Here is a 22,521-nt window from a genome sequence, read left to right as displayed (position 1 = left end):
AATGGCTTTGGGCATCTCCTTTGCAGCCTAACCTTCAATCATATAAAGTGGCAGTCTCAGGAAAAGCTTATAGAACTTGGAATATATTGTATGATATTCTATGTATGACAAGAAACCAATCATCAGCCATCTTGAACCACAAGGAAAAGTGGGGTAAAAATGTTTTAATAAATAAATAAAATCTTATTTTAAAAAGAACAACCCATTTGAAAGATCAATTGGTGCACATTAATACCTGTAAATTCACAACAAATTGGGATGCTGCCCACCTATACGGCATTTTCCTTGTGGAAAGTACTCAGTCTTCAAGCTCACAAGCAGCACTAAAAGTTTCATTAATCCACATGACAAGAAACAATATGTTTTCAATAACTTAACCACATGCACTTCTGCTTGAGTAGTATATATTATTTTAAATGTCCTTCTGAGAAGACCCTGAGAAAACTTAGAATATGTATTTACAAAACACAAAATTAATATCCAACTTAAAGATACCCCTTTCTAGAACATAACTGTGGTCTAAAATACTTTACACTTGCGGCTACTTTCAGACCTGAATGCCATAACGACAAAGTGCTATCTTAAAAAGAGACAGAATGGATTCTGATAATAATGACTCTTTCATGGGTTAAATGAAAACCTTGAATTGTTATCTCTCAGATGAGATAAAAACCGAGTCAAACCATTACACTTCTTTGAAATTCTGTTGCTGTAGGACCTGCTTGATACAACTATACAGGTTAGTTCTATATCTTTGTTTATATCTTTCTCAAAACTTTGTGGAAGTTTTGGAGTGTTGTAAGTAAATTTTGTTTTAAGATCTATGTTTCCAACTATATATTGCACCTGTATAATATCTGTAACATACGCATGGATTTGTGGTTCTGGATACATTCATGCACTTTTCACATGCTCAGTATTTGCAGCTAGAGGCACAGAGCAAGAAGACACAACACACTGGGATGGAAGAAGGAACAGGGGCACAACTTTATTGATTATAGCCATTGGAGCATTGACACTGCATAGGACATAGATGCAGGTGTTGAATGCACCACCTGCCATCTGATAGCATCCATCCCAGCCTGCCTGCTGGGAGCCGACCACAGGGTGGCAAGAAGTGATCCCCACTGGAGTGCAGCCATGCTGTGGCTCCCCTCCCACCTGAGAGCAAAGCCCGATGATGGCCCCCAAGCTGGGCATTTCCTCCTGTGGTTTCCTCTCAAAATTCCTTAAGGTGACCACCAAATCCAGTTGTGGCAGCAAGCAACATACAAGAAGAATAAAACATCCATGTACATGTATAAGGAGAGAGGGCAGGAAACAAGAACACTTGGCTGCCACATTCTGCATGAAACCAGATGCTTAACTATTACGGGTCTCAGCTAAGGAATGCTGGGTACTTTCTTCTCTCTCTCTCTCTCTCTCTCTCTCTTTTACAATATAATTCCCAGAGCTCTCAAAAACCCTCCCAAAATTCTTTCAAAGAAATGAAGATATTTAAGTAAATTATAATAACTTTCAGACTAATTTTAAATGTTAATGTAGATGAGTCTGCGAAGGAATGAGATTCTATCAGGATCTCAATATCTACACATGTCACAGAGGTATTGAGAAAAAGCAATTCAGCATAAAGTAAGGTGCTCTCGTAATACCTCCTGCTAACCTTTAGCCTGTGAAACATCCTTCAAGGTGAAGTTTAGGAAGTCCACAATGAAAAGGACTAAATACTTTTAAAATAAAAGCTGGACATTCAGAAAGCATGATAGATATTAGACTATTAGTGCAAATTACTGCTAAAGTAATTACCATTAAAAAAAGGAACTCAGCTCCAAAAGCCTTCTAGCTGTGCCACGGAGGAAAACGCTACAAAATTAGTGGCTCATTGGGTGGATGCAGTCATAAACATTTAAATAAGTCTTAAATAAATACTATGTTATTAAAAAAAACCCCTACCTTTTGGTGTTCTTCTAAATAGTTCCTGGTGACATTAATGACTGCCAGTCTGTTTGGATTGCAGCATTTTGCACATGCACAGTTTAAAAATAAATACAAACCTGTTCAGCAGGTGATCATACTATTCAATATTTCAATGGAAACCAAACAGACTGTGTGACTGACTGGCTGACATCTGAATGTCACAGTTGAACACAGTAAGTTCAACTGTCAAACATGCTTGATGGGGAATTTGTGGCATGCCTAATCACAGTTTTTTTTTTAAATTTGTGTCATCTATGGTTTAAAAAAATGCCCTGCAAACAGAAAACAGCAAAGCAGGGAAAGAGAAGGGGTAGAACCTTTCTACCATCTGTGCCAGTTTTCTATTTGCATGAACTTTGTTTACTTGAAGGAACATTCAAACCATGAAATGAATCCGCCACCATCTGTAGTCTCATTTCCACCTTGTTTTCCTGTGTGAACCAGGCTTAAGATTTCCCCTCCTAAAAGGGGAGGGGAAACTGACTTCCCTAGGCAAAGAGGAAATTAACAAACCCTATGAGGAGCCTTCTTCCCTGGCTCTGTAGAGAGGGGAAATTGACAAAGCCTTCTGATTTCTTTTAAAACTCAGCTTCCTGGCAAACATTGTGACTCCCTTCACGAGTATATCTTCATGTAATTGTCTCTTGTAGCTTGTCCCTGAGGATTGGGCATTAATATGGTTTAGATCAGTTTAAGAAATAAATCCTAGTAGAACCCATTCTTTGTGTGTGGCATCCTTCTTGGGGGAAGGTGGGGCAATGGAGGCTTGGTATGATCTTTATTTGGGTGCAAAATGGGGCACTGCTATTGGCCAAATTTGGTGCAGAATTGGGAACTGAAATTGCATTGACCCCAAAGTGGGTAGCCCATTGGTAGAATTTTGGTTGTCCTGTGATTGGTACATTCAAGGATCCAAGATCCCATTGGTATGAGGGTCAGGAACCGGGATGTCAGAGGAGAGTTCAAATTCTCTATTGTAAGGGGGAGGGGTACCAGAGAAGAATACTAGGGTGATGAAATGGAGACCAGGAGATGTTTCTGGTTGCAGATGATTGATTTAGGATAGAAAGAGGCACAACTTGGCCCTTTTGACAGTGGCTAGGAATGGGCTGATGATGACCATTCCTGGACTTATGATTGAATCACTAGGGAAGTTTATATTGTGAGGGAGATTCTGAGAGCCAGTTTGATGTAGTGGTTAAGAGCATGGGATTCTAATCTGAAGAGCCGGGTTTGATTCCTCACTCCTCCACTTGAAGCCAGCTGGGTGATCTTGGGTCAGTCACAGCTTCTGTCTCGGCCTCTCCCACCTCACAGGGTATTTGTTGTGGGGATAATAACATACTTTGTAAACTGCTGAGTGGGTGTTAAGTTGTCCTGAAGGGCGGTATATAAGTAGAATGTTGTTGTTGTTGTTGTTGTTGTTATATTGTGAGGGAGATTCTGAGAGTTTTTGTGAGATTCTGAGAATTGCAATCCTGAGTCAATTACTTATAGCTATGGGTGCTAGAAGCTTTGGAGGGTCAGACAAAAGACCCTTGCTCAACATTTTCCCGGAGTATTCAGGCAGTCAGGCTACTTTTCTTGAAAGCACTGGGAGAAATATGTGCCTCATTCAAGAAGGTCCTGCCTTGAAATTAAAATAGATATATCCATCCATGCCACGAATGTAGGAATACTGGAGGATTTTGTGATGCAAAAGATACAGGCTGGGAGAGGGAGGCACTGGGCAACAATCTGAGCAATAAGATTTTGTTGGTAGAGTTCTGGTTAGTGGTAAGAGGCCTGAGTTGTTTCCACAGAAGGACAGAGAGGAGAAGGTTACAGTAGTTAAGACCAGGACTCATTTTGAGGGGTAACGTGCCAGAACACATTCTAGTAGTTCTCTCAAAAGGTCACATGTCTGGTGATCCCACCCACCTGATTTTTGGCCATTTTGGGCCCATTTCGGCCTGGATCGGAGCTGAAACGGCCCAATTTAGGCTCAAAATTAGACATGGGCACGAACCAAAAACATTTAATGAACCAGCAGTTTGTGGTTTGGTGCTGATGACGATCCCGAGATAGCGAACCACAACAAACATTTTCCGTTGCCGAACTGGTTCGCAGTTCGCAGTTCGTTGGGCACAGAATGGCCCCCATGGCACTTAGAAAGCCCATATTCCTGGGAAGTCTTTTGCAGGCTCTCCTACAGCCATCACTCAAGTTTGGACAAGATTGCAAAAGGGATCTTGGAGTTATACCCTCTCCAATCCAAGGCCCCCAGGAAACTCCCACAAAAATCCAAGCTGAATTATACTCTCAGTCTTTCTCCCCAAAGGCTAGCAAGTGGCAAGCAACAGCTCTGCCCCACTCCACTGCTTGCTGAAATTGAAACCCAGCCTGGGAGCCCAGTGCTTTTTATAAGCACAGGTCCCATTGAGCAATGCAGGAGGTCTGTGTTTGGCCATCAGAGCTGCCTATCAGGGTTTGCAGGGATGAGATTGGAGTACCCATGGCTACAGAACATCCCCTTCCCCCTCCCTCCCCTGGGTGTCTTCTCCCAACTTGTAACTGCTTTGCAGCTCTGTGGTTGGAAGGAAGACCTGCCGATCAAGCTAAGTTGGGCTTCCATTCGGGTTTCCAGGGCAACAGAAGGAGTGCAGACAGAGTTCAGGCATTCCCCCAGCTCTGTTGCCAGGGGAATTGATTGCTGGCGCCTGAGTGTCTGGCTTCCCGAACCACGGCCGAATGCACTGAACCAGGCCTCTCCTGAACGCTGGTTCATTGGCCGTGGACAATCATGAACCGCTGGATCGCGATTGCGCTATCGCAAACTTTGTGGGTGTTTGAAGTTCGTAATGTGGTTCCTGCCCATCTCTACTCAAAACAGCCAGGATCAGACCCAAAACAGCCAGGATTGGTCCCAAAATGGCCAGGATCAGGCCTCTGACATGTGGTGGATCACTCTCCCACTCAGCAGTGGCCCAATACTGACCATTTTGGGCCCCTTTTCAGCCATTTTCAGCCCCTTTTTGTCATTTTTGGCCCAATTTCAGCCCTGAATGGCCAGGATTGGATCCAAAACAGCCAGGATAGATGATGTCAGGGGGTGGGCATATGCAAATCAGTTATGCTAATGACACGCTTCTGGTGATGTCAAGGGGCATGGCATATGCAAATGAGTTGTGCAAATGAGTTATGCTAATGAGTTCCTGCAGCTCTTTTTCTACAAAATGACCCCTGGTTAAGACAATAGATGACTACATACTTACTGAATGTTTTCAGTAATGTTTTAATGCTTTAAGGCAGAATGCTTCAAGCAACTATTGCCAAGCGGTTTTACTGCATTTTTTTCATCACTTGGATTCAGTTAAACGTGCATGCTACTTCCAGCCGTTAGTCAGTTACTGCATCATTATCTCAAGGTCAAAAGGCAGGGCCTAAGTGAACACCTGAGGTAAGTGTACTTTGTTCATACAGCTCAAAGATTTTGCCTGGATTTTCCAGTGAGATTTTGCAACAAATAACTTCTGTTAAGCAAAAGAGATCTCAGATTGTCTATGTTGTTGCCACAAAATAAAAGAATGAACAAAGATTTTTGCTGAGAGGGCAGAAATCAAGAATGATATTTTAGCAGTGTTGTACTGGGAGAAAATACATGGCTTGAAGTCAGACTGAACAGATGGAGAACAAAGAAAAAGGCAGAATCAATCAAGGCTGTACCTGGGATGGGTGATGGACTGTGAGGTGGATGGCTATAGTGATGTGGGCAAAAGATAGTTATACAAAATGTAGAAGGCTTGTAAAGAAAGATTAGAAATTTGGTCTTCGATTTTTTTGAGTTTTTAGTGGTAATAAAGCATTCCAACAAGCTATTGCAGAAGCGGGACCATAGATTTGGAAGGTAAAAATCAGTTGGCTGCTATTTATTCTTTTTTTTCTTTTGTAATGTGTTGCTTTTTTGGTTTTACTACTTTCACTAATATACTGCTTTCAGAGAACTTTGGTTGGCTTTGAGGGTTTTAAATATATTTATATTGTATGTAATGTTGATTGTATGTTTCATCTTTTTTGTGAACTATAGTGAACTCCTTTAACTGTGCAGAAAGACAGTAAGACAAATAAAATAAAGTTCTGGCTAGAGAAAGAGGAAACACTATCAATATATAGCTGACACTGAAATTGGTAGGATTTCATGGAGTCACCCAGCTTGTAGATAAATAATACCTGAATGCGGGTTCTTGAGGTGTGACTGAGGGCCAAGCTACAAGTGACGAATGACACTTGCCTGGCAAGTGAACAGGCTCACGTGTATTCCTCCCTGTTCACTTGCGCTCCACTTGATCAAGTGAACAGGAAGGAATACACATGAGTCTGTTCACTTGCCAGGCAAGTGTCATTCGTCACTTGTAGCTTGGCCCAGGGTTACACCTAGGGTTGTTAAGTGGAATTCTCTTAATTCCTTTTCTATTCCTTTCTTTAAGAATTTGAGTCAATTTCAAATCAATTCCTCTTTCATGAAGAGGAAGATTCAGTATAAATCTCTAAGAAGTAATGTATTTATTTATATACTATAAGCATAGCTGAAAAATTAAGAAAAAGGTGAGCCATTAAACAAAAGATTAAATACAATTCTGTACTTGTCTGAATATATCCTTTTACCTTTTGTATCATATTACAGTGGCAAAACAACAGCCAGAAATCCACATGAGGAAATTTATACAATCACATGGTTTAAAAAGCCTCAGATAAGTTAATGAGAAACCAAAGAGAATTTCCCTTTCAAAAGACGAAGAAGACGAACTGTGATTCTCGAAAGCTTATGCTACAGTAAAGTTGGTTAGTCTTAAAGGTGCTACTGGACTCTTTTCGATTTTGCTACTACAGACTAACATGGCTAACTCCTATGGATCTTTCAAAAGAGGAAAAGAGAATATGAAAGGCCAGTAGCTATATTTAAAAAATAAAATTTCAGAAAAAGAAGTTCCACTCCCTGTAACAACCCTGCTGAGTTAAAGCCACATTTCTTATGATATTAAACATTTTTATATTTTAAAGTAGCACAAGATGACTTGATCACTTTACTTGAACACCCAGCTTCAACTATCACAGAATCTAAAATGGTATGGATTAGTGGGACAGGCTTAGGCAGTGATTTTTATGCAGGAACAGAAGTGTTTCATTAGCATAGCAGTGCCTGTATTTTAAACTGGGAAAAGGTTTGATTGTAGAATGAAGAAAGGAAGCCTGTGTCACACCTGTTTACTGCAAACAGCGCCTACACATCAGGCTGTTTGCTGCACGTGACAGTAGTTGTGAGGATTAACAGCTATGATGCAGTCCTCTGAATTCTAAAGGACTGGAAGCATGCTTGCCTTTCAGATAGACCAAAGCTCTGTACAAAATTAAGTGTAAACACATGACTTTTTTCTATAACATAGAAGCCTTAATTTAAGCACATGTATCAGGCATCACATGTGCCCACCTTTGAAGACCAAAGAAGAAATGTGCAATGAATCTAGTCATCGCTTAACAACTAAAGATATCGGCATGGGAAGAAGGAAAAAGATTAAGCATGCTACTAAAAAGCCATAAATGGATGTGTCATGAATTAATCTCCATAACCAGATCCTTCAAGCACATTCCTAGAAGTCTTAAATAAAAGGTCATGTGTTTTCCATAATATTCCCAGCTTCATGAACATAATTTGGGGAAATATTACTTTTTATCAGGCCCTTTGCAGTCTACTAAAAAGACCAAGGTCTTCTTCCCATTACCACTGTACCATAGAACGCAGTGATTATAAAGTGGTCCACTGGAAGCATCCCTATGCTGATTCAGAGCCAAGCTACAAGTGATGAATGACACTTGAACAGCAAGTAAAGAGACTCATGTGTATTCCTCCCTGTTCACTTGCGCTCCAGTAGATCATGTGATTGAGTGGAGTGCAAGTGAACAGGGAGGAATACACTTGAGTCTGTTCACTTGCCGCTCAAGTGTCATTTGTCATTTGTAGCTTGGCCCTCACACATTACAAAGTACACAGGTTGGGCTCAGAATTCCCACCCAGTGTGACTGTCAGATATTAGTTGTGTATTTGGATCAGGAGTACAGTGAGTATAGTGAAAGGGCTTCAGGCTTCTCCAGTATGCCATTTTCCTATCCAGTAACAGTCCCAGGGGGCACTCTTTGGCCCATTGGGGAAACTCGCTTGTATTCCAGGGAGCTCAAGTACAGGAAACACTGTCACCATGTACCATATTTATTATGATGTTATCACTTTGATCTATGACACAAAAGTTAGTTGGGCGTTCCTGATGAAACTATCTAGTAACTTGGCAGCAACACAACCACATTAATTACTGGTATGTAGCATAGCCTTTAATGTCAACAAATGAAAGCCAGTGAGCATGGAAACCACCTGTCCATTCGAATACTTCTGCTATTGTGTAATATGGAAAGGTATTGTTCTGGCAATAGATAATTGTTTCATTGCCAGCACCACATAAGAAAGCATCAGCAAAACACACTGCTCTCTTCTAAATGCAGCAAGACAACTCTAGACGGTAATATGTTCACTTACATTCTGCATTTGACTCTGTTTTTAAAATTTTGTCTGTTTTTGTCATGTCATTATTGTTTGTTATAGAATTTATTCACAGTTCTAACAGGTTTTTTCTCCCCCAAAAATCCCCATTGTCTCAGAGAAAGAGGAAAATATCTACACTGTGAATGTCTTTGGTATTCTGAAAGAAGACAGAATTAAATGGAAAGATGAGAAGGGGCCGGGGCAAAAGAGCAATCAAAAGGCATTGGAGAGGGAAGTGAAGAGTTATTAAGAGGGTTCAAGAAAAGTTTCTGGGAAAAGGCTCCAACAATTTAAAAAAGTGCCGATAGAGAATGTGCAAGTGTCCCGTGGTCTCCCTGACTGTACTTCCTGCACTTGTGAAAATGTGTCTTACATTTTCACGTTATTGAAGACTAGAATCATACCCCTTTTTTAAAAAAATTGAAAATTGGATTTTGTGAGGCTGGCAATACCTACTAAGTTGCTATATTGTACATTTGAGATGTAATTGAATAAGCAGATTCTAGGCTACATCAGAGTAATGCTGGTAAAAATTAAGATTTTTTTTTCTGTTTTCTTCTGTCAGTGAAAGTTTTACCTTTGTGACGATCTTTTGATGATACATTTGATACTATCATTTAGAACACAACCTCCTAGACTGTACTCGTCTTGGGGTGCCAGTGCACATTCAAATCATGTGAACAAAGGGCCTCTCTATGTCCTCTGCGTATGCACACAACACAACTCAATTTTTAACTCAATATTGCAGTGAATATGGAAGGTTATACAGGAGTACAAGCTGAATTTTGGACTAGCGAGAAATGTTTTGTCACTGTTACTGATAAAAATACTGATGTGGGATTTTTCCTATTCTCTTCCACCCCCAATTGTTTTACAGAAGTAAGATGTGGTGGTTTGTTGCAGTAGCATGTCTAATACACACAACTGTAAGCTCAGAAGAACTCACCAGAAGTGAAAAAGATGGAAATCCTGAAATTCATATGAATGTTGTAAGCTAAATAGTTTATAAATATTCTGAAATAGTAGAGCAAAAGGGGGTCTGAACCATGGCTGGGATATAAATTTAATCTGAGGGAGATTTGCTCTTTTGGTTTCCTATGGAATTCATAAATTTGGACATTGATACACTGGATCTGTGGGAGTGGACAGGCAACTGTAAATTAAAAATACAGTGGGTATATACATAATGCTTGCTTTGGATATTTACCCCTAGAATCAACAACCTATCCAATCCCTGGTCCCATGCCATTTTGGATGCCATGGCCTGCAGCATATACAGTTGACATACTCTGCATCAGCAGACAGCAGGATCCAATCATGAAATGAGAAATGAGCCAATGATGAAATGAGAACAAGATGAGAGGGAGGGAACAGAATGAAGTTAGAGCATGCCAGATGCAGCAAGAATAAGACGTCCATGGGATGCTGGTGGTCTTCGGGAACTTTTGGAGGCAGAGCATGAGGAGGGGGAGTGTTGCTGATGCAGCAACATCAATTCCAGAATATCACCTGGGAGGGATTTCACTACCAGTCCAACACTTTAGAAATACCCTAGTGTCTATGGTAAAGATCATAGAGACATGGGGAATTCCTATAGCAACACAGACATGGCAACTGGAAGTGATCTCTTTTCCCATTCCATCACCCACCCACCCTCCATTTTCTCTCACTGCAAGAGTGGGAGAGAGTGGAGGAGAGCCAGTGGGAGTAGAAAGTTATTTGGGAAGCCTAACGGGAGAAGACTAGGGAGTGGCTCTCAGCTGGGGTCAGTAAACAGGTAACCGGTCATCATGAGACACTACCACTAACCCACAATCTAGGAAAGGCTCCAGTGGATGATGAAACTCCTTATAGGAGCTGTAGGAAGATTGCCTTGCCCTTTTCTGAGTTTGATCAGACTGAGAGAGGGAGTAGGAACAAGATATGTAATGTTTGTACCTGCATTGAGCTCATTCATCTGGGATAAAAGAAAGTGCCTGAATAAAAAGATGCAGAACAAACTGGCACCTTTCTCCTCATGTCCTCATTAAATAAGACAGAACTAAGGAGTCCAGATGTACCTCTGCCCTAGTTCTCAAGGATGGTGATACTGAGGAGCGTGGAGAACACAAATGGAAGAGTGGGACCTTCTTGGTTTCTAGGCTGTTCGACATTATAAGATACTCAGAGACTCGTTGCTATATCTTAGTGAGGTTTCTATTGGCCATTTGTGTAAGTTCTAATGTTTTCTATTCTATATTTTAATGATTATGTGTAAATTTACAAAATTTTAAAATAAAGTACAAATAGACTAACTTAACTTCTGTGCATTTCCTTCTTCAAAACCTTCTCTCTGCCAGATAGATTAAAACATTTTTGAATTTTCTGCATCTTCTCAAGAGTTCAGTTTCTCTCCTTTCAGAGTCAGGTGATTTCTTTCCGAGGATACCCCAGTGAAGAGTATGAAGTCTTGACGGATGATGATTATTATTTGACAATAAATAGAATTCCCTATGGAAGAAAAAATCTTACCTTTGGAGGTATTCTATTTTTTAAAACTATGGAAAATACTTCCAGAATATCAAACATGAAGGAAAGCTTTAATAATTATAAATTAATGCAGGGATTTGTAAATGCTAAAGCTTTTAGAATTCAAAGTGATATCTCCGGAATTTGGAAATTGTGTGCTTGGAACATAAACTTAACTAGTTCAAACTGGCCAGATGTATTGCAGGGAGAATAGCTATGTTCTTTTGATAACACTTGTTAGTTGAGTTCTGAAGTTGATGTGGAAAATGAAATAAATGTACATAATAGTATCCTGGCTTCCTGATCCTCTGGAAATATCATATATATTTCAAGGACAGGGCATATGAACATGTCACACAATGTACATCATTAGTGTGGATACAGGAAAAAAATTCTAGATTCACTCATATGGAAAAAAATACCTTTTCTTGTTAACAACCAATCAATTAAAAATGTTAGCCAACAGACAAATTCATTAAAATATTTTGCCAATCAAGGCCACGAGTAATATTGCGTGAGAAATAAAAAGTTATAAATGTAGGCCCTCTGAAATTTTGATATCATCAGGGCTTTTTTTCAGCAGGAACGCGGGGGAACGGAGTTCCGGAACTTCTTGAAAATGGTCACATGGCTGGTGGCCCTGCCCCCTGATCTCCAGACAGAGGGGAGTTTGCAGCTGCAGAGGGCAATCTAAACTCCCCTCTGTCTGGAGATCAGGGGCCAGGCCACCAGCCATGTGACCATTTCCTCTGAGGGCAACCCACTGAATTCCACCACCTCTTTTCCCAGAAAAAAAGCCCTGGATATCATGAAATAGAAATTCTCAACTTTTACAAATCTCTTTTTTATGTAAACTAGGTCCAAAGCCTGTTGTGCTACTCCAGCATGGAATACTTGCAGAAGCTAGCCATTGGGTTGAAAATATGGCTGACAACAGCTTCGGTTTCATATTAGCAGATGCTGGCTATGACGTTTGGCTAGCAAACAGCAGAGGGTGCAGATGGTCTCAGAGACACCAGAATTTCTCAACTGACCAAGAAGAATTCTGGGACTTCAGGTGTTTGGAATGAATAAGTCACAATTTAAAGTATCTTTTATCTCTGGAGTCACAGTAAGAAAATAATCAGATTGTTGTGATATAGTATACAACTGGGAATACAAATCATTTAATCAAAGCCTATCAACCTGCAATTAAAATTTACTAATTATTTCTCATAACTTTAAGAAAACAATCATAGGACATTGTGGGGTTGTCAGGAGAAACCTTTCCTCCAATCTATCTGTGATACCTATTTTAATGCTCCAAAGTTCTCAGTGCATTTTGACATCACAATTACCCAATGCACTAGATTAGGTTTTGAGAGAGTGGCTAGCCCAAGATCACCCAGTGAAGTTCATGGGTAAACAAACACAGAACTCAGCTGTCCTTGTTTAACGTCTCCAGTGACCACTTCAGAGATGAATTGCGGGCTCTGCCCTCAGCAAAAACAATGATGGGATAAATTTGAACTCAAAGGAGGTGAAAAACAAAAAAACTAGAGAAAATAATGGCCTTTTCCCCATTATAGGCTGTTTAGATGGGATATTTGTTTCATTTTCATATGAATTACTGTAATTATGAAACACCTTATTTTTGTTATTATTGCAATTAATACCAAAAGAAGGTGACATTCTCAGATGCACCCATCTTCTTTCAGACCCTTAATAGCCAGGTATTGCTTATTTTTATTACAGTTTCCATGAAATGGCCATGTATGACTTGCCAGCAACGATCAACTTTATTCTACAGAAAACTCAACAGGAGAAATTGTACTACATTGGCTATTCTCAAGGTGCTTCTATTGGTAAGCTAACATGGAATAAAGTAAATATCCTCATTTGCTCTTTGTGAAATCCTGAACTGTGTTCGGCTTCATTGGTTCATTGGGCCAGGTATAAATGACCAAAGTTACCATTGGTGTGGTGATGGGATCAAACCTACTTGACTATCAGCCTTCCTGTGCACACCATGTCCCAATGTGACTCACCTAGGAGCAGTGGTATTGAGGCCTTGGGAGGGGGACAGGTGACAGTAGCTCTCCTGTGTTTGATCTTAAGATCTGCTCTGAATCAAATGCATTGACAAAACATCGTGAGTCAAGGTTTTCCCTCAATAAGAACAGTTCAGGGATTTTCATTAAACAGGTCATTGTGTCTCTCCTGCTAGGCTCAGCTTACTATTTAGCTACATTGTAGGGTTGACAGAACTTGAAATAAAAAATAGGCAAGTAGGCAAAGTCCAGAATTAATCTGAGAGGGAAGTCTCAGTACAGAGCCTTGCAGTTTTTAGTGACTCCAGGAGCAGAGGCTATGACAAATTCTATCAGTTCCCTAAAGTCTATGGCTTTAAAAGTCTGAAGGAAAAATGTATTTGCTTTTTCCTGTCCTAATAGCTGGTCCTAAACAAAAACTTACAAACACACCCCTCCAGCCAGGCCCCTTTTCTGGTCAGCTGGCAGCAAACCTACATAAGGACAGTGAACTCGTTAGGTAAATATATACTTATGAACAGATCTTAAAGCCTGTTGTCCTTTCTCCCCTAGGTTTCATAGCATTTTCGGCCCAGCCAGAGCTGTCTCAAAAAATCAAAATGTTTTTTGCCTTGGCACCCGTGGTCTCTATTAAGCACGCTCCAAGCCCTATGTTAAAGCTATTACTTACTCTTTCTGAAAACTCCGTCAAGGTATTGGCTCTATGTTATAACTGTTGGGATCAAAGCAATGTAAGGCTGCAACAAAACTTGAGAATCTCTATTTCAAAATGTTAGATTATGTCCTTTGAACGGTAAGTGCAGCATTGCTTGATGACATCTCCCATTTTCACTATTTGACGCTCACATGAATTCCCTCCTCTGGTCGTGGCAGCTGTTACTCAACACTGAAGGCAGTGCTTTCTGAACGTGCCCAGAGATTCATGATCCTAAAGCGAGAATTCTTCCTTTTACACTGCAGACATTCCACTGAAGTTCATTCTCCAGCAATACCGCCTTAAGCAGTGTTAGACTCTTGTAAGTGAATGGACTTAGATGGGTGTGACTTTGCTGAAGTTGGCACTGCAGAGCTCCCTGAGTAGACATGGGCATAAATTGAAATACAAATAAATTTTTGTGATGAATCAGGCCAATTTGTGTTTTGCGAAAATGCATGTTGTGGGGCCGTGGTTTTTACAAAATTCATGACTTTTTGTCTGGTTTGATTCGATTCATGAATGATTCATGATGCCAGACAGGCTGGTGCTGATCCATTGATTCCCCAGGCAATATAGGCCTGGAATTCTATGGAACTTTTGTTGCCATTAGAAACCCCAGTCTTAGCACACTTAACCTTGGTAGGCAGCTCTCCTTGCCAACTGGAAAGCTTCGATTCTGCCCTATACAGTGAGGAGCAGGGGGGTTAATCCCCTAGCCAACTGTGGAGGTGGGCCTTCTGTAGCCATGGGAATACCAATCTCAACCCTCCTAACCCTGTTAGGCAGGTCTGTCTGCCAACCACAGACTTCCTGTTCTGCTCTATGTGAGTATTAGTTATATAAGGCAGAGCTCTCTGCCTCGTGCTTTTCAGTCCCAGTAGACAGAAGGAGAGGGAGAGGGAGAACCTGTTGCTGGGATTGGCGTGACAGAGATAGTGGAATTGAGCTTTTGGCTGCTGCTGCTTTAAAAGAGACTGAAAACAAGCCTCTTATTTCCAGCTCTTGACCTTGCTGGGAAGGTCTTTGGGTGAGGGATGAGGGTGCTTTCCCCCCCCCCCACCCCATCATAGTCTCAGGCCTTTGCCTGGTTCTGGACCTAGACCTCCCTTTTTATTTTCTTGTTTCTCCTTAATTCTTTCTCTGCTCTTTTGAGGGTCCACACTCTTGTTGTTTCCTTTGGTTTTGGTTTTGAGGCTCTCCCCCAAGCCTAGTCTCAGGGCCACTGCCTGGCTCTGGGACCCAGCTTTGTGTGGGTTCCTCGCCTGAGGGCCTCACTCTTCTGTTTGCTCTCTCTGTTGTTGTGCAGTTGTTTGCTGCATCTCACTCTTGTTTTGTGCACCTACTGTGTGCATTTTACTTTTATTTGGAGCACCTCTCCCACCTGAGCAGGTGTCTCTGTGGTGTTTAGGGGCTCTCCCCCCAAGCCCAGTCTCAGGGCCACTGCTTGGCCCTGGGGCCCAGCTTTGTGGGTTCCTCGCTTGAGGTCTCTCACTTTTTCTGTTTGCTCTCTCTCATATTGTTCACCTCTTTGGTGCATCTCACTCTTGGTTTGTGCACCCATTTTGTGCATTTTACTTTTATTTGTAGCACCTCTCTTGCCTGGGCAGGTGTCTCTATAGTGTTTAGGGGCTCTCTCCCCAAGCCCAGTCTCAGGGTCACTGCCTGGTTCTGGAGCCTAGCTTTGTGTGGGTTCCTTGCCGGAGGTCTCTCACTGTCTTTTCTTTAATTTTAATTTGAGCACCTCTCCTGCCTGGCCAGGTGTCTGTGTGGTGGTTTTGGGCTCTCCCCCCACACCACACCAGGCTCAGAGCCACTGCCTGGCTCAGGGACCAAGCTTTCTGGATTCCCCTGCTGAAGGCTGAAACTTCTCAAAATTGTCTTGTTTCTTTTGCTTCCAAATTATTTTTGTGTGCAGCACTATGAGGTGTAGAACGGGGGGCAAGGGTGGTCATGGGAGGAAGAAGTGCAAAGCTTGTCCAGGTTGCTCATTGGTGTCCAGCAATACTGGGGTCTTGGAGGCACCAGAGACTCCTACTGTAGATCTGCCTGTGGGGGCTGTGGAGGAGGCAGAACAGGTCTCACCACTGGTGGGAGTGGAAGTGGATATCCTCAAAATTTTTGGAGGAAACAACGAGGGGGGATCTCGGGATGAATGGCGTGGTTTTGGAGAAACATCCATTTCCTCCAAATCCTAAACTCTTGGTACTGTCCATGCCTGCAGTCCATCCTTCACTCCGTCTTCCCAGTCCAGCACCATACCACGTCCAGTAATCCTTCATCCACCTTCTGACCCAGCAAGTCCCAGTTTCAGTCAAGCATTCTGGCAGCATTTCCCACCCTTCCCGTTGATCGCCTCCGAGTCAATGTTTTGTAATCTTGACCAAACCGAGGGTGGGTGGAAGAGAGCCAGCTGAATTCTCCCTGCGAGTTTGGCATCTCTGGGTATGAAGGGGGCCTTTGAAGTGCTCCGGGTTCTGACGAATCATGAAACTAAAGAATCATATCACGAAACAGGTCAGTTTTGTGGAAGTTCATGTTTCGTGATTCATGGAAAGCAATGAAATGCAAAACTCTCGTTTCTTTCCTATTTCGTGCCCATCTCTATCACTGAGCCTAAACTCTCTACAGTAAGTGCTTCTGAGGGTATTGGAAGATTTCGAAAGATCAGTGGAAGGTCATCAAGCCCATCTCCAATTTAAATTCTCCTTATTTCATAAAACTTAATAGCTGCATGTGAGGTAGACATTCATGAGAGGCTTTGATATTACTGGGAACACCTTTCTCTATAAGAACAATCTGAGTGTTGCCATTAGAGAGCATTGTAAATGTGCAGACAATGCTTTCTTAATCCACCACCATAACAATATGTAGAGATTACTTTCAGTTCAGGGAGTTGTACAGGATGTTGCTGAGGATTTTTTCAGTAGTATCAAATTTGTTATACTTTCCTTGGAACCAGAGAAACCTCCATTTTACTTTAAATTATGTGTTTGGCAAAATTCAGTGAGAACTCTACAAATAAACAAATTGCTCAGAAGCCTGGCAGAATCAATTAGAAATGTCTTTCGCACAAGCCCCATTAAAAAGAAAGCACTACTAAGCTTTACAACCAGGGCTTTTTTTTCAGCAGGAACGTGGTGGAACGGAGTTCCGGAACTGCTTGAAAATGGTCACATGGCTGGTGGCCCCGCCCCCTGATCTCCAGACAGAGGGGAGTTTAGATTGCCCTCTGTGGTGCGGAAGGCAATCTAAACTCCCCTCTGTCTGGTGATCAGGGGGCGGGGCCACCAGCCATGTGACCATTTTCTCCGAGGGCAACCCACTGAGTTCCACCACTTCTTTTCCCAGAAAAAAAGCCCTGGGCCGATTCCAGATGGCCCTCTGCCTCCCGAAACGTTGCGCGTCGTCGCGCGGAAAACGCGAAATATCGCGTTTTCTCACGCGAGTTTTGCGTGAGGTCGCGCAAAACTCGCGCGAGAAAACGCGATATTTCGCGTTTTCCGTGCGACGACGTGTGACGACGCGCAACGTTTCGGGAGGCAGAGGGCCGTCTGGAATCGGCCCTGTTTACAACCTTTTTGGAAACAATGTCCACATACTTTAGTGAGTCTCTGGGATAAATTCCAGCCCCTGAGATAGCTTTCTGTGGTTCCCTAATTGAATACATTAAATAGTGCAGATTTAAGAGATGGCAACATGACAAAGGAAAGTATTTAATTCAATTAGTCATACAAGGAGTTCAATGTAAATTATGCCTCTATTTCTACAGGGCTTATTTAACACCAAAGACGTGGTTTTTTGGAAGAAGCCAGTGAGAAATTTTATCATTCGGTTATGCAGAAATACATTGATGAAGAACATATATGCCCGTATGATGTTTTCTCCAGGTGGATTCAATGCCACAAATTTAAATATGGTTTGTAGCATAATATAATATGTATATGTAATATCACGGATAGGTTTTCATTAAAAATGGTATCTATTTGTCATGAGATGTTATTTTCAGGGAAAAACTTGGACTTCAGGGGTTGCAAACAGTTCCTTCTATCTGTGCACACAGCAATGAGGTTCAGTGTTTGCAGCCCCCGAAGAATGCTTTGGAAAGGTGCCAAGATGAGTGTTGAGCAACTGCTCACAGGCACACTGTTCTTTTCAAGGGGAGGTTGGGGAAATGAGGCTCTGGGGTAGCTGTTTCCATGCTTAACAAAAACCACATCAACCATTAGTCCTCCCCCTCTAAACCATTGATCCACTAAGTTTTTCCTCCAGCTTAACACACACACACACTTAACAATGGACCCCAAAGAAGGTGAGTGTTGGCAGGCACACAGGGAAACTGTCCAGCAAAGTGGTAGCGGGGGACTGGAGTGGCCAGTGCCCAAGCAGGAGAACACTCCAACAAGCACAGTGCAGCAACATTTTTTTTAAAAAAATTCTGCTTTATGTTAACTTTATTCTTTTTCTAACTTATAATGATAGTGCCAATAAACCTTTGCTGGTTGTGCCCTGCTGTTGATGCCATGTTTCCTTGTGCTTTGCAGTTTTGTTTGCACAATGAGGGGTGAATCTGAATCTTTCCTTTTGACACTTAGCATTCTGCTACAAAATAGGGCATTCTTGCCAATTATGATCACCCAAGTACAAGTAGGCAGGCAGGTAGTATGATTGCCAGAATGCCCTCTGCACCACCACCTTTTTCTTTTTTATGTCGACAGACAGGGTTGTTTTTGAAAAGGCAGCATAGGCTTGTTGGCTTGCAGGGAGATTGACTTAAGCTTGTTGCGGAAAATTTGATTTTCAATAACGTTTTGGCAGATGCTGAATGGGGGAAGAGCAATCCTAAACAGGTCTGCTCAGATGTTAGTTCCATGTTATTCAATAGTTCTTACCCCTGGGGACGTATTTTTTAGGATTGCAGCCTATGATTGAAGTGTTCCAGAGTTTTTATCAAGTTTAATTGATTGATGGGGGTAGGAGAGAAAGACCAGTGCCTGGGTAGCACCACAACCCTCTCCCCAAAATGCACATTCCCCCTTCTGAATGTTTCCAAAGTCAGTTGGCAGGGAGGGGTCTCCCCTTGTGAGGGCTCACCCAATTGGCAGGGAACAGTGCTGTTGCCGAGGTAGTACTGAAAAAAAGATGCGCCTATGTGCATTGTGCATCATCCCCCTTCCTGCCATGGAGTTTACAGACTGCCATTGCCCAGACAGTGATTGGGGTGTGTGTGTGCTACACTCATGCACATTGCACAGTTCCCCGTTCCCACCAACAGAGTTAAGTAAGGGCTTGCCTCTCCACTTGGGATCCAAATGGTGATTTGCTGTTAAGTGAAACAAGATGCTGCCAGCCCAGTGCCTGCCTGCCTGGTGCTGCCACTGCTCAGTAAGAACTGAAACAACCCACATAATCTTTTTGGTGGGAGAGTGCCATTATAACAGTTTCTCACACTGGGTTCACCATTCTGGATACTGCTTTAACAAAATGAAACAGCAAATTCCTAGTGTATTTCTGGCTCATTTGTTTCATTTTGCACTCCCTAGCTGGTACTATTGCATGAACAAATGCTTCATTCTTTGATGGCTTTGCCCAACATTAGTCTCCCTAATGCCACTTACATTTCCAGTCCAGCACAATGTGGTGCTATGTATTGTCGAAGGCTTTCACGGCCATCTGCAAAGCAAACTTTCAGTTAGGTCACAAGGTCTACAGGAAACCAACCCACACTGATCGGTACTTACACAAAAACTCCAATCACCACCCCTGACAGAAAAGATGCATAATGAAAACATTAGTGGATCATGCAAGACAGATATGTGAGCCGCACTTTCTCAATGAGGAAATTAATCATCTAAACCACGCACTTCAGGCAAATGGCTACTCCAGAAATGAAATCCGAAGAGCAATCAAACCCAGGATGAATAAAACAACCAAGGAAAAACAGTCTCCTACAGGAAAAGTGTTTTTGCCATATATCAAAGGAATTACTGATCAGATGGGAAAGCTTATGAAAAAGCATAACCTTCAAGCAGTATTCAGACCCACCCGAAAAATAGAACAGATGCTACGATCAGCAAAAGACAGTAGAGACCCCCTCACCTCTGCAGGAGTATACCGTATACCCTGCAGCTGTGGACAAGTTTACATCGGGACCACAAAGCGTAGCATCCAGACAAGAATAAAAGAACATGAAAGACACTGCAGACTTGGACAACCTGAAAAATCAGCAGTGGCTGAACATAGCCTAACTCAAACAGGGCACAGTATCTTATTCCAGGACACCAAAATACTGGACAACACTTCCAACTACTTTGTCAGACTGCACAGGGAAGCCATTGAAATTCACAAGCATAAGCAACACTTCAACAGGAAAGAAGAAACCTTAAGAATGAACAGAGCATGGTTTCCAGTTCTGAAAAACACCAGGCTAACAAAACACTCTATACTCGACAATAGCCCTGCAGAGAAGATTAGCACATCAAGCCCCAATCCATATGCAAAAGAACCTCCTCAGGATACAGTGAAGCCTCCCGCCATTAGCATTCCACACCCTGGGAAACTCTTACAGGATGACTCAGCTCAACCCCACCCCTCCTGAGAAGATATAAATGACCTGCCAACATCTTTTCCACACTGTGACACTGAGAGATCTCTGTCTTTTGGTGCTACACCTCTGAAGATGCCAGCCACAGCTGCTGGCGAAACGTCAGGAACTACAATGCCAAGACCACGGCAATACAGCCCGGAAAACCCACAACAACCAATGTGGTGCTATCTCACCAACTATCCCAGTCTTGTAATATGGTAGGGACAAGTGCAGTGTGTATACATTAACATGCTGTTTCCAGATATGGTGAAAACCCATGTAGGGCTTTAGTAGTTGCACGAACTGTCACTCTGTGTCTTCAAAGACCAGGAGGTAGCTGTGGTAATGCTGTATTTTATTCCGTGCTTGCTAGTAACAGTACCATAGGACTCTCAGGAATTAGAAGCCATAAGTATTTGAGCAATTTATCCTTGTGCATAATTTCTTTATTGGTTAAATGTATATTGTGCTGATAATAAGCATATAACCTTGTCTAGCTTATTTCCTATTTTTAGAAATGCATTGAGCTTTGGAAATTATATAATTTTGGGACAGGAACCAAAAAACCTTTTTTTTCTTTACATGATTACAGTGCTTCAAAGTAGACACAGAAAGTAACCTTAAGTTCAGAAACCTGAAGTTACTAGTCATGTCCTTGCAGGGAGGTAATTTGAGCAAAAATGTAAATTGTAGTTCACTTATTTAGTAGGTTTTATCCTGCCCTTCCTAGATTAGGGGGATGTACAATATTTTTCATTTTATCCTCAGGTTAGGTTAGGCTGAGGTAGGTTAGGCTGAGAGTTTGACTGGCCTAAGATCATCCAGCAAGCTTCCATGAGATGACTGGGATTTGAACTTAGATCTCCCAAGTCCTTGCCTGATACCCAAAAACCTAGACTGTGCTGGCTGTGTGTGTAAGGTGCCATCAAGTCCCAGCCAACTTATGGCAACCTTTCTGCACCACTGATGTATGATTTGTGATTTTATAGTATTGTACTGTTCAGCTCAAGACCTCAGGCTGAAGGAGTTAATTTGTTAGGAAAGGAAAGGAAAGGAAAGGAAAGGAAAGGAAAGGAAAGGAAAGGAAAGGAAAGGAAAGGAAAGGAAAGGAAAGGAAAAGAGGAAAAAATGTTTTGCTTAAATTGCATTTACCACCCATAGTTCTTTTTAAAGTTTCTTTTTGACTTTTCTCTGCAGAGTCGAGTAGATGTATATGCAGCTCACTTTCCAGATGGATCCTCCGTTAAAAATATTCTACATTGGCAACAGGTACAGTTTGATATATTTTTATTCAGTGATTGTGGTCAAAAATTAAACATGTATGTTGGCCCAATACCCCTTTAACTGTTGTCAGTATTCACACATGTTATTCTATGTAGGGTTGCCAATAAGCTGGAGAAAAAATGTCCTGTCCCTTTGCTAGAGTCTTAATGGCATGATATTTAACACGTGATGTTATTAACCTCCCATTAGTTTCAGCTCCCCTTTCCCACACATTAAACCTCTACTAAAGAAGTAGTACACTTTTTCTCCAGGCTTTGACAGTCCTAATACTATAGGTCTAGCATACTCGAGAACACCAGACCCATGAGGGGAAAGGTTTTTGACATCACATAAATGTGTTTGGTCCTCTAGTTATTTAAAACATTTACAAACCATTATTCTCGCACTCCAGAGTTAACAAAGGCATTACCCGGTTGCTATATAACAACAACAACAACCTTGTGCTTATATACTGCTCTTCTGGATAGATTAGTGCCACAGTCAGAGTAGTTTACAAAGTCAATGCCATTATTATCCCTAGAAACAGACCCCTGTGAGGTAGGTGAGGCTGAGAGAGCTCTGAGAGAACTGTAACTGACCCAAGGTCACCTAGCTGGCTTCAAATGGAGGAATGGGGAATCAAACCCAGTTCTCCAGATTAGAGTCCTGCCGCTCTTAACCACTACTCCAAACTGGCTCTTGCAATTCATAGCAATTTAAAAAACAATTAAAGCATACATATTTAAAATGAAACCCCCACAAAATAAAAAAAATACCATTATAAGACTCAGGGATGCCAAACAGCCAGAATAATAAATCTATTTAGCTAAGTGGTAGCTTACAAAGCAGGATTTTACACTCACATTAAAGAAACAAGCTGGAGCTATCTTTT

At 41.8% G+C, this 22,521-nt stretch overlaps 1 protein-coding gene across 7 annotated transcripts in view; it reads left to right on the top strand.

Moving 5' to 3' along the window:
• Positions 1 to 669: 669 nt before the first annotated feature.
• LOC129331747 (lysosomal acid lipase/cholesteryl ester hydrolase-like) overlaps positions 670 to 22,521 on the top strand; it is an 83,035-nt gene continuing 61,183 nt past the window's right edge. For 2 of the 7 annotated variants that reach the window (XM_054982239.1, XM_054982232.1), the window contains exons 1-9: positions 670 to 739; positions 5,269 to 5,416; positions 9,426 to 9,537; positions 10,950 to 11,067; positions 11,915 to 12,113; positions 12,791 to 12,900; positions 13,639 to 13,778; positions 17,553 to 17,699; positions 21,564 to 21,635. In XM_054982239.1, coding sequence (XP_054838214.1) covers positions 5,340 to 5,416; positions 9,426 to 9,537; positions 10,950 to 11,067; positions 11,915 to 12,113; positions 12,791 to 12,900; positions 13,639 to 13,778; positions 17,553 to 17,699; positions 21,564 to 21,635 — 975 coding nt within the window. In that variant the 5' untranslated portion in view covers positions 670 to 739; positions 5,269 to 5,339. Of the gene's footprint in view, positions 740 to 5,264; positions 5,417 to 6,640; positions 6,812 to 6,856; positions 6,902 to 7,962; positions 8,526 to 9,425; positions 9,538 to 10,949; positions 11,068 to 11,914; positions 12,114 to 12,790; positions 12,901 to 13,638; positions 13,779 to 17,552; positions 17,700 to 21,563; positions 21,636 to 22,521 lie in introns of those variants that run through there. The other 5 variants (XM_054982233.1, XM_054982236.1, XM_054982235.1 and 2 more) reach the window with 5 other exon arrangements.

Source organism: Eublepharis macularius, chromosome 6 (genome assembly GCF_028583425.1).
Source record: "Eublepharis macularius isolate TG4126 chromosome 6, MPM_Emac_v1.0, whole genome shotgun sequence".
NCBI lineage: Eukaryota > Metazoa > Chordata > Lepidosauria > Squamata > Eublepharidae > Eublepharis > Eublepharis macularius.
This window is presented reverse-complemented; position numbering and strand designations above follow the sequence as displayed.